The sequence below is a fragment of the Theropithecus gelada genome, chromosome 5, assembly GCF_003255815.1.
Source record: "Theropithecus gelada isolate Dixy chromosome 5, Tgel_1.0, whole genome shotgun sequence".
Lineage (NCBI taxonomy): Eukaryota > Metazoa > Chordata > Mammalia > Primates > Cercopithecidae > Theropithecus > Theropithecus gelada.
Window position 1 is genome coordinate 150,748,707 of NC_037672.1, and position 12,744 is coordinate 150,761,450.

General features: G+C 43.4%; 1 protein-coding gene across 1 annotated transcript; it reads right to left on the minus strand.

Moving 5' to 3' along the window:
- Positions 1-3,438: 3,438 nt before the first annotated feature.
- SFRP2 (secreted frizzled related protein 2) lies at positions 3,439-12,026 on the minus strand. Its single transcript, XM_025385657.1, has 3 exons — positions 11,224-12,026; positions 8,787-8,867; positions 3,439-4,613 (listed from the first exon to the last, which is right to left on the minus strand). Exons 1-3 carry the CDS (start codon positions 11,723-11,725, stop codon positions 4,309-4,311), a joined length of 888 nt encoding a protein of 295 aa, XP_025241442.1. The 5' UTR covers positions 11,726-12,026; the 3' UTR covers positions 3,439-4,308.
- Between the last annotated feature and the right edge of the window lie 718 nt (positions 12,027-12,744).

Genomic DNA, 12,744 nt, shown 5'->3' on the forward strand with positions numbered 1-12,744 from the left:
ATCAGGAATTGCTATAGTTTGAATGTATCCACTAAAATTCATGTGTTGGGAAGTTAATCTCCAGTGCAACAGTGTTGCGAGGTGAGACCTTTAAGAGGTGATTAAGTCATGACGATTCTGCCCTGTGAATAAATGAATGTCATTATTGCAGGTGTGGATTATTTACTGTGGGTTCCTGATAAAAATAATAAGTTTAGTCCCTTTCCATTCTGTGTGTTGCACACTCTCTTACTCTTTCTCCTTTCACAATGGGATGAAACAGCATGAAGGCCCTTGTTGGATGCCAGTACCATGCTCTTGAACTTCCCAACCTCCAGAACCATGAGGCACATAAATTTCTATTGTTTGTAAATTACCCAGTCCATGGTATTTTGTTACAGCAGCAGAAAACAGACTAAGACAGAAATGGAGGGTGTTTTTAGACAAACTGATCCTTTTTAATCCTGTGAATTTCAATATACTGGTTTGTGCATGTAGACACTGCCTTCATCCTTTGTTCACTTAGAAAATGCTGTCCTAAAATCTTTTATAAATACCTCTTATAGAACAACTCATTTCTCCAGCTATATTATTAAAGGGAAGAGGAATTAAATGCATAGCAGATATGTAGTTTTTAAAAAACGTTTTTTGAGAGACAGGGTCTTGCTATGTTGCCCAGGCTGGTCTCAAACTCCTGGCCTCAAACGATCCTCTCACATCAGCCTCTCATGTAGTTGGGATTACAGATATGAGCCACTATACCTGGCTATTTAGGCTAATCCCCACTTTGGGCATTTTAAGATCATGAGTCATCTTAGGAAACTCAGAAGTCCAATATTCTTGATTACTTACTTTCTTCTTCCTATGGTGGATGGACATTCACGTTTTCATCTGCCCACAAAAGAAATCTGATAGTTGAAAAAGTAAGAATATAATCATGATTATTGATATGGTATAATCATGATCAAACAAAAACCTACCTGCTCTGCCCCAGTGAGCACGTCTCATTGGCTTGTGCCCTCATCAAAGATACGAACAAGAGGCGTGAGGTAGAAGAGTTGGAAAGTCTATGGAGAGACATATAGTCATGCACCACTAACAACATTTTGGTTAGTGATAGACTGTGTATACAGTAGTGGTCCCATAAAATTATAATGGAGCTGCCTTATACAGGTGTACCATATTTTATCTTTTATACCATATTTTTCTGTACCTTTTCTATATTTAGATATGTTTAGAAACACAAGTACTTACCATTGTGTTACAACTGACTACAGTATTAAGTACAGTAACATGCTCTATAGCTTTGTAGCCTAGGAGCAATAGGCTCTACCATATAGCCTAGATGTGTAGTAGGCTACACCATCTAGGATTAGGTGAGTACACTCTATGATGTTCACTCAATGACAAAATGGTTTCACAGTGTGTTTCTCAGAACACTCCCCTGTTTTTAAGTGAAACATGACTATGTATGACAGGAGGCAGACATTTGGGTGATACCAGAGCTGCTAACTCCTTAAAACATGACCAAAGGAGGCATGTATGTCATTAACCTGCTCCCCAGAACTGAAGTTTTTGCATTCCATTCCATGAGCACATGACTTTTGGCTTAAATGGAAAGGGAATGTTCAGGTGGGTCAGTTTCTTCCAAATTTTTCTTTCCATTAGTTTTGGCTCATTGTACATATTTCCCACTTCTGATTCCTGATTCCTTGGTTTACTGTTTCCTCTCTTTTTGTTTTATCTTATCTTCCCCTTTTTTCCCCTGCCTTTTCTAAGGTCCCTAGTTTCCCACTCTAAATATTTAAAATGAGTATTGGCCTTGATCCATGAGCACCCCCTTTTAATCCAGCCCATAGGCACCCTGTGAGTAGGGTGGGTCCTGAGTTGTAGAAATAGATGAGAAGCAGAGTCAAGTGGCAGCCCAGAGGAGCCTGAAAGGGGCCATCCAAACCATGTAGCCCAGGCTGTGGACTGTAGGAACTTTTCATTCCAGAAGAATTGAGATGCTGTAGAGAGATGAACATGGATGTACATTCAGGAAACTTAAACTAAATTGATAAAACGTCATCAGATAAAGGCTTTACATGAATGCCACTAGAAATTCCAGATTTGATGGGGAAACCATTGCCCTCATGTATTACCTGTACTCTTACTATTTGTAACTTATCAGTTATAAATATGTAATTATGAAATTTATTTTCTTTCACTCTCTCATATAAGCTTTGTAAGAACCAAGAGTAATGTCTGTATCCCCAGCACTTAGAACATGGCCTGACACGTTGCAGAGGCTCAATAAATATTTATTGAATAAATGAGTGCCATCATGTTTCTATAATCCACTTACAGGTTGAATAAAAGGCACAATTTGTGTTCAGAGAAGCCTTTAGTTTCAGCCCTGGCTCTGCCTCTGATGAGCTGTGCTGCTTAATCTCTCTGAGCCTAATAGAATTGCTGTGGAGAGTTCAGAGAAGCCTTTAGTTTCAGCCCTGGCTCTGCCTCTGATGAGCTGTGCTGCTTAATCTCTCTGAGCCTAATAGAATTGCTGTGGAGATCCTATACTAAAATGAAGTGTTTGGATGGACATTGCTGTGGTCTGAATGGTTGTGTCCACTCCAAAATTCTTTTGCTGAGATTGAATCTGCAATGTGTTGGTGTTAGGAGATGGGGCCTTTGGAAAGTGACTAGGTCGTGAGGGTTGAGCCCCATGAATAGGATTAGTGCCCTTATAAAAGAGGCTAGAGGGAGCTTGTTCACCCCTTCTGCCATGTGAGGACACAGCAAGAAGGCACCATCTGTGAAGCAGAGAGCCCTCATTAGACACCAAAATCTGCCACCACCTTGATCTTGGACTTTGCAGCCTCCGGAACTGTGACCAACAAATTTCTGTTGTTTATTAACTACCCAGTATAAGGTATTTTGTTATAGCAGTCGGAAAGGACTAAGGGACATTTAATGGACAGATGTCTGTCTCTTCCTTTTTATCCTAATTCAAGTTTTCACCATCCCCTTCCTCCTCCTTGCATTACAGTGGATACTCTCCAAATCATGGCTCTCTTTGTCTGAGGGTTAGATTTGAGTTGAGGAAGGAATTAACATTTTTGCAGTGGTGATCCTTTTTCAGTATGAAAAATCTCAGAAAATGAAAAGCATAACTGTAAAGCTCATAAGCCTTAAGTTTAGGGCAGTGTTTCCACATAGCTGCAGCTGGACTGCTCAGAAGGGTCAAAAGAAGGCAACCCCTTTCCAGAGGCTGCAAGTCGCTGCTTCTACAGGGTCAGCAGCAGTGAAATCTGTGAGATACGGGGCAGGGTGGTGAAAGGGGAGACACTTTCTGAGTCACTTGAGAAGTAGATCACTTTAAACTGCTGGAGGGCTGGGCTCATGGAAGGAAGTGACGTCTCATGCATAGCTCCATTCCCAGTTCCTTTTACTAACAAGACAAGACAAGACAAAGAATAGGTAAAACAGGATGTAAAGTTTATATACAAGAATATAATGTTTATCTGAAATATTTACAGTGTTGGTTAAAGCAATATTTTTACAACTTTTAAAGGTAAACTACTATGTATATTACAGGTAAGCTACAGTGGGTTTAATTTGCAAAAGTTAAGTAAGAAATGTTTTAAACAAGGCTTAAAGTACTCAAGTCAATTATAAAATTCATATCTTTTGCCTTTTACTTGAAGAAATCATGCTATAGAAATGGTTAATGTGCTTTTAATAAATGGAAGTACTGTAGCTGGAATGTGATACATGTAACAGTTGAAGTTCCCATTGAAGGTATAAAATGATGAATTGTTGTAAGACTTAGACACTGAGTCTCAGTGTGGAGCTGAGGAAGATGTTGAGATAACAGCCAGCTTTATCTCAACAGGGTTGTGACCGACAAGTTTGGGCCACAGAGAAAATTGAAGCAATTTGCACGTTGTGACAACCTCAGTGGGAAGTGAAAATCAGCTGACTCAAAACAACAAACAACAAACAACCAGACCCAAGTCACAGTTGCACCTATTCAAAACTAGCTTTAACGTGAGCTATTTTTAAACATCATAAAAAATACTCATGATTTTATTAGTTTGAATATTTCTACAAGATTCGGGTGGGCTTTTCCTTTAAGCGAAAACAGCTATCCACTCCTGTAGCCCCCTGGGGCCTTATAACTCAGGAAATGCTGGGGATGCAAACGTGCAAAAGGCAGGGGGAAGCTGTCCAGGCTGAGGCTGGAGCAGCTGGGAGTGTGCTTGGGAAATGGGAGCTGAGATCCCAGAGCAGAAATGGTCAGCCGTGCTCTGGAGCAGGCCTGTCGGAGCCATCAGGATGCCAGGACTAGCACTGCAGCTTGCGGATGCTGCGGGAGATGCGCTTGAACTCTCTCTGCCCCTTCTGCCACCGCTTCACCGAGGTGATCACCAGCTCCCCACCCTGTTTCTGTCCCATGACCAGATAGGGCGCGTTGATGTCGTTCATCTCCTCACAGGTGCACTGCAAGCTGTCTTTGAGCCACAGCACCGATTTCTTCAGGTCCCTTTCGGACACACCGTTCAGCTTGTAAATGGTCTTGCTCTTGGTCTCCAGGATGATTTTGGTATCTCGGTTGATGTAGGTTATCTCCTTCACTTTTATTTTCAGTGCTATGAGAGAGGGCAGAAAGAGTCATATCAGTTATAATGAGGGAATACACTATACCTCCCCCCATTCTGCCTACTCATGTGACTTGTCCTGGACGAGGAAAGAGAGGCTTCCTAGAGCTAATGGGACCCTCAGAGGCTGCAGATCAGGGGTTGGGAGCTAGGGGCAGCAGGTGGCTCCACTGCTAAGCCTCAAAGCATTTGCCAGGCACTTTGTTTCCAATCAGCCATTTTTTCAAAACTCTTTCTCTTTGCAGGACTCAGTGAACTTTTCTTCTCCTTTCCTCACCCACCCTTGTGTTTGTAAGAAGGTTGCATGTGGTGCATGTTCTCCCCAACAAATGACTTCCTCTATTGGAAACTTAAGCATGAAAAGAAATGCCTGACTCTTACGTGAAACATGATCCTTCTGTGGCCGTAAACTTGAAACTCAATTTATTATGTAGGAGAGGTTTTTGGACAAACCTGTAAGGAAACTGTATCACACAATCATTGTTTTCTAAAGAACAGATTACAGGGAAGGAGAATTGATCTTACAGCTGCATTTGATTTGGTAAAGTAACTAGGAGAAAAAATATGCAAGTCTCTTTTTAACAGCACAACATGTTTAGTCATAAAAGTGTTTTTCTGAAGACCTCATCCTTATATGCTATCATTTGCCTGTCCAAGGCCAAGGCGTTTACAGATCATATATGTACTGTTTCCAAAATGTATATGTAGACTCGTTAGAATGAGAAGACCAAAAGTAAGTGGTTTACTATAAAGGACACGTTTTATAGTCATGAACAGTATGCTCTGGGAATGAAAGCCCTACAAACGTACATGCTGGAATTAAATTTCAAGACTCCATGAAAGCAGGAAAAGAATAGAATTTTAAGGTTAGAAGGGATCATCCCATTAAAATCGCTTGTTAGTACACAAAGAATCTTAAATCCAGAGAAGTTTAGTGACTTGCATGAGGTCACCCAGTTTAGGTTGTTTCCTAGAACTCTGGTTGCCAAACCTCCTCCTGTAATACCACTGTAGTGTCTTGAGGCAATGTCAATGTTTTTGTACTGGTTGCAGCATAAACTTGCCCAGCTGCAATGTGTCCTAAGACCCTGGGTGACCCTGACAGCTATTCTGTATAGATGACGTGTAAGTATGACTTCCTGACTTTGATGGAGTTTAATCTATGTTTAAATTAGTAATAGAGGAAGATTTTTCTGTATTGCGTATAACTGTTTTTGAGATTTTCTTTTTCTCTTTTTAAATATCAGAAAGGGAATTTGACTGAGTATGGCTTTCTAGCCAACCAGGAAATTATAGACGCTACATCAGGTAAATCAAAGATGCTATGACTTGGCCAACCATGGTTTTGTCTGGTATGATATGCATCTGAACTGTGGTACTGAGTTCTCAGTTTTTGAGACTCAAGTCATGGAATAAGCCATACTTGTGGAAATGTTGCATGCTCTTGTGTCCTCTGCATTGGGAGTAGGGTGTTGGATAGACCTTACCATGGTGGGAGAAATGGACTGATTACACTTTACCTGGGAGCCTTGTCTGTAGTACAGATAGGGCATATATAAGATTTCACCTGGCCAAATGAAACATTCTCAAGCTCCAAACATCAGAAAAAACCATCACTTTTAACCAGGAGGAAGATTTATTAGTCGTCTTTGTCTAGCTCTAAAATAACTAATTTTGCAAATGTTTATCATGAGAAAACATTAGGGATTTTCTCCCTGGATTTTCAGCTAGGCCCAAACAGAGAGAATCGAATCCCCCACATAACCTTTCCTGTCCTGGAGGATGTGACTGAGGATGCAGGATGGGATAGGAAGCAGAGGTGATGATACTTTCTGGTCCTACAATAGGTTGTATATATAGGAAGGTAGTTCTGAACCGTTTTTTTATTCGCCAGTACTTGCACCATTGAATTTCCCTTGTACTTCAGGAGCACAGTAGGGAAGAGGTGATGCCTTCCAGAGTAGTCAAGTCAAATAAATCAGATTTCTATGCTTGTTCCTCCTACTCTTCCATTATTCACAAAGAACAGAGGCAAGATGGAATAGTGCTTATAAACCAACAATCTTATGACGCAGTTCTTGAAATTCTGCTTCATTATCCCTCTGTGGGTCAAAATGAGAGTGAAGAAATAGAAAACAAAGCTTGTGAGGTATCTATGCATGTGATACCTTAAGTGTGATAACTTCTGTGTTGTTTTGAAAGGCTTTCTCTCTGGAAGGAGAGAGCACACTAAGGCACACAGGCATCCATGTTTTGGCTCATGTCTTGATAGGGCATCCTTAGAAAGGGGGTATTCTGTAAGGTCAGCCACAAAGCAAGCAAGTAATAGGTGTGTGTGTGTGTGTGTGTGTGTGTGTGTGTGTTTCCCAAAGCCAGTTGTTATGGAGCTCCACAATATAACAATCAACTTTTCATGGAAGTCAGGAAGGATCTGTTTTATGTGTAGTGCAAAGGATATAAACTGCCAGAAGAACATGATATTTTATAGACTTTTTAATATAAATTTTATATAAATGATATTTTTCTATCTTGCCCTTAATGATATAGCATGGGGGCTGAGAACTGTGTTTTGGTAAGGCTCTGGTGATTGGGAATTATCTGCTGCTAACATGCCTGGCCCTCAGCCAGTTTGAGGGTTGTGGACATTTGAAAACAGGTGTATGAAACTCCGTCAGCCCCATTTGTGGCTCCTCCTGAGGGGAAAGGTTGCTAAGGACTTTGAGCTACCTCCCTTCTTTCTCCCTCCTCAGCAGTGTGAAGCCTTTCCCAACCCTGGGGCTATGGTGGTTCTGGGACCAGTCAGAGTTAAACCCAGGACACTTTCTGGAAGAGACCTGGAGCTGTCAAAGAGTAGGGATTGGATGGTTCTAGAGTTTTAGGGACCTGACCAGGACTGAGATTTCTGGGATGGCAAGGTAAGGAGACTGAGAGCTGGAGTTATTTCCCTCAGTCTCGAGGACTATGTTGAATATGTAGAAGTGTTAATATGAGTCTATTAGACTCCATTATTGATTGACAGAGCTGGGAACATGTCTATTTATGAGTAAGTTCAGCCTTGTGCCTGAATAAATACTTTTTAGAAAGGTACCAATAATTCCGACATACCAAAAAGTACCTGCCCTTGGAAAAGGATAAAAGCAAGAATGCCTCTGGGTGAAGTTCCTGGTCATTCCCAGCTCTGAATTTAGCATTGATCCTGTGTCTAGCTGGGCTCCTCTTCTGATCTGAGAGCCCTGAAGTCAGCAGATGAGGTGCTGGTGGAGTTCTATGCAGACAAAGTCCCATCTCTCTTTCCCCTTATGATCCTGTTTTCAGGGGAGTGACTTGCAACTTATGGAACATATCGCATGTGTTTTTTATTGTCCCCAAACACCATGTCATCTATCATGTATCTTGCTAAAGTAAATCTCTAAGACTTTTTTTTTTTCTTTTAAAAACTATTTCAAAACTGTGGCAAATGTGTCTAGACTTAGTCATACAAAAATTTACAAAAACCTTTTAAAAGGGATTTTAAGGTGGTGGTTTAAGGTTGTTAGGTGTTCCATGTTAGGTGTCTTCTCAGTAAGCCACTCTTCTTTTTCAATTTAAGGAACCCCTCCTCGACAAATTATTAATCAGTGCCTTGGATATATTCACTAATGGTAGAGCACAGAGGAGCAAATCATTATGGGTTATAAAGAAAGTAAAAATATTTTTATTTGTGGCCAATTTAATGCCTTGAATCTGTTTGGCTGGGGCTAATATTTACACTTCCATCCCTGGTGCACATGTTAAGTAATCAAAAGAAAACAGGACTCAGGATTATGCCTGTTGGCAAAAAAAAAAAAAAAAAAGATTTAAAATGTGCCATTGGAAATTGATCATCTGAATAATTTTCATTATTTGAAATGTGCCATTGGAAATTGATAACCAGAATAATTTTCATTATTTGATTATTGGCTTAACAGAACAATGAGTCTTAGCTGACAAGATACATCGCAATGCTAGACAGTTACATAAGGAGGAAACTAGGATAGATCAAGTTAGATGGTTTTGGGAAACATGAGCTATAATGGTATTTACCCAACCTTTATCTGGCAACATCATAATGATTTGTACCTTGAAGATTTACTGGTAAATAAAACTTCTGAATGTGAAATCTGTTGTTGTTGTTGTATTACTTACCAAAATCATTTTTACAAAGTGTTTCCATTATGTCGTTGTCGTCGTCATTTTTATTTTTGCAGGCTTCACATACCTTTGGAGCTAGAAATGTAGAAAACAGTCTTTAGTAAGTTTGCTTAAAAGGGAACAGCAGGTGGCGTTTGTAAACAATTCAAAGAGACTCATCCAGGCAAAAGTAGCGATTGTCCTATTTAACCTCAGCTTCTGCCTCCTCTGTAAAAGTAGGATCACTCATTCGTAAGAAAGTTCCCCCATGCTTCCCATTTTTTTGAGGGGTGGGAGCAAAATGAGAATGCCTATATGTTGTTGTGTTTAATAAATTATGACTCAAATAAAAAGGGAGTTGTGGGCAGAGTGTACAAGTGTGTGTAGTTATGGTTAACTGAGTCAGGGTGCAGCTTTTCAGTTCATCCTCCCAAGCTCTGGGAAATTCAGTCTGAAAAAGTTATTCCCAAGGCCTTTCGAAGGAGAAAGCAACCAAAGAACCAAAGATCTTTGAGGGGTTTGGGAAAACTGGTAACTATAAAATATCGCCAAAAGATTGTCTTTCTTAGCCACAGGACACCAGTGTAGCTGGCTCTACTCAGCAGAGCTCTGTATCTCAGGGGGCCCAAGTCTGGACTGGGAGGGGTGACTGGCTCGTGTTCCACATATGGGCTGTTTCCACCTTGAAAACACATCTCACTAATTACAATAGCCTGCTCTAAGTGGTTCTGTGTCACCTTGTTCCTTCTGCCAAGATTCTGCTTGAGTTAGGCAGCATTCATTTCATTGCTGTCTGCAAGCTCCCTGGTACAGGTTCTTCTTGCCCTTCTTTGCCTGTTTCAAACTCTCAAAACAAACAAACAAACAAACAAACCTGTTTCTGAAGCTAATCAAAGATGAAGCAAAACAGTTTAGTGGTCTGATCAAACCTAGGGATTGTATACTAGCACAATTATCAGAAGGCCTCCTAAAAGCTTTTCTAAGAGTCTGATTTCTTGGGAAAAGTAAAAAAAAAAGAACAACTATATTTCCCTTCTCTCATTTATAAATGTGTTAATTATGTCTTTAAAATTTAGGTGAAATTAGAAGATTTTCCATAATATGAAATTTAATGTTCATAGAAAACTATGTGACTTAATAGAAGTGTTATTTATCAAATTAGAAAAATCACAAAGATGGAATTTTGAAGAACATGAACTTTTATTTTGAAGGAGAAGCGTGGCTTTTTGGAGAAATGTAAGATGCGTAATGTTGCTGCTGATAGTGGGAAGAAATAAAAGCAACATACATAAAACTGCCCTTAAGTCCCCTCACCCAAACAAAATCAAACGTTTCTAATTAGGAGCTCTCAGAATGTATATAAAATGTTACTAACCTGTATTGGTTGGTCTATGGTATATGTTGGACAAATGCTTGAAAAATGCCAAACATTTGCAATAAATTAGAAATCTAACCAATAAGATGATTGCAAACTCATGGTCCCTGCCAGGAAAGATTGCTAAAGAACTCTGCATTTGCTTTAACTAATGATGTCTGTAGGAAAACAACTAGAGATTGAAAGGGAGAGGCTGCTGAAGCCCTGAAAGGGATTAGGAAGCTCCCTTTTCCAACCCAGGGGACCCAAATCAGCTCAGGCGCATTGTATATGTTTTTCTTTCAGAAAAAATATCGAGAGCTCATGCGGTTTTCATTGCTTTGATGGTTTTTGCACAGGAACTCTCCCTCCGTTTTCTAAAAACTTGGGAATCTCTTTTGCATGATTTTTCTCCAGCTAATCACAACCACTCCTAAGTTAAAAACTGATAGCGATAGAAAATTGATTTCCAGAGATTCCCTTTACGCCCTCTTCCTCAAGTACCTGAGCAGTTACAACCAATGCTCAATTTTCCACACACTCCGTGCCAGTCCCAGTTTTATTTCCAAAATCTAAATTGACAAAGGACAAAAAGTACCTTAAAAGATTATCTACTTGTACATCCTGGTTTTCCTGCCTGTACGGGAAATGTCCCTGTGACTAGAATCCTGCCCAGTGGTAGGAAGCTGCAGAATGAGGCTGAGCGAGGGCCCTCTGGCCAGAGTGCTCACCACCAACTCCTCCATCAAACACCACTTCCAACGCTCTGCGTGGCTCCAGTGCTAGCTAGCATCTTTAACAATAATCGTGTATCTATTTTTTTTTAAACCGCCGTTCAGTTCTTCGGTTTTTTTTTTTAACTGCCCTTAAGTATAACTGGTACAACTCGGGAGCAGAATGCGAAACTTGGGCGGTGGGGGAGGGGTGCCTCAAATTTGATACAGGCTTGTCGTGATGACAGACCAGGTCAGGAAGAACTTCTGCCCTTCCTGCTACTGGCACCCCAAGCAGGGATGCACTGGGTTGCGTGGCAGGGGCGGGATCTCCTGGGAGCGTGTCAGCCAAGCAGGGAGTGGGGAAACAAGCGGGAAGGCTTACCTTCCTCGGTGGCCGGCAGGAGGTGGTCGCTACTAGCGAGGGGGATGCAGAGGTCGTTGTCTTGGGGGAAACGGTCGCACTCGAGCATGTCGGGCCAGGGGAAGCCGAAGGCGGACATGACCGGGGCGCAGCGGTCCTTCACCTGCACGCAGAGCGAGTGGCACGGCTGGATGGTCTCGTCTAGGTCGTCGAGGCAGACGGGGGCGAAGAGCGAGCATAGGAACTTCTTGGTGTCCGGGTGGCACTGCTTCATGACCAACGGGATCCAAGCGCCGGCCTGCTCCAGCACCTCCTTCATGGTCTCGTGGCCCAGCAGGTTGGGCAGTCGCATGTTCTGGTACTCGATGCCGTGGCACAGCTGCAGGTTGGCCGGGATGGGCTTGCAATTGCTGCGCTTGTAGGAGAAGTCGGGCTGGCCGAAGAGGAAGAGCCCGCGCGCCGAGCCCAGGCAGCAGTGCGAGGCGAGGACGAGCAGCAGCAGCGAGCCGGGGCCCTGCAGCATCGTGGGCGCGCGACCCCGAGGGGGCAGAGGGAGCGGAGCCGGGGAAGGGAGAGGCGGCCGGAGTCCAAGCTTGTCCCGGGCCCGCTCTCTTCGCTCGGTGCGACTCGGGGGCCTGAAAAGCTGGCAGCCGTCAGCCGGGGCGCGGAGAAGCGGGACACCGGGAAGACAGCCGCGGGCGAGGCGCTGCAAGCCGGCGCGCAGCTCCGGGGGGCTCCGACCCGGGGGAGCAGAATGAGCCGCTGCTGGGGCACAGCCAGAGTTTTCTTGGCCTTTTTTATGCAGATCTGCGGGCGGGGGGAGCAAGGGAGGAGCCAATAAAGGGTAATCCGAGGAGGGCTGGTCACTACTTTCTGGGTCTGGTTTTGCGTTGAGATTGCCCCTCACGCGCTTGCTGGAAGGGAATTCCGGCTGCGCCCCCTCCCCAGATGCCGCCGCGCCCGCCCTAGGATTTCTTTAAACAACAAACAGAGAAGCCTGACCGCTGTGCCCCAACAGTGAGCGAGCAGGGCGCGGGCTGCGGGAGTGGGGGGCACGCAGGGCACCCCACGAGCCGCCTCGTGGCTAGGTCCTGGCGGGAACGCACCTCGCCCCGCGTGTGGCCAGGGCCCGAGCTTGTTTTGCCCCAGCCCGAAGTTTCTGCTGTGTTGCCAGGCATGGGTGGGAGAGGGTGTGTGTGTGCGCGTGTGTTGGGGGTGGGAGGGCTACGTCCCTGATAGCCGTGTGTATGTGTGTGTGTGTATGTGTACGTGTGTGTGTTGTTGGGGATTGGGGAGCTCCGTCCCTGGTAGCTGCGGAGCCAGCAGCCCCTGGGCTCTTTGTGCCCTGGGATGGAGCTCGGGACCTGCCCGCCCAAGGCCGCCTTGGCGAACTTCGTTTTCCCTCGAATCTCCAGCTACAGTTTAGCAGCCTGTCGGTGTGCTCCCCACTGCCCTAAAAAGAAAAAAAGTCAGAATTATAAATATATTCGTATGAGCAGAACTTTACATGGAAAACGAAATACTAATAAAACGGGTTTGTCA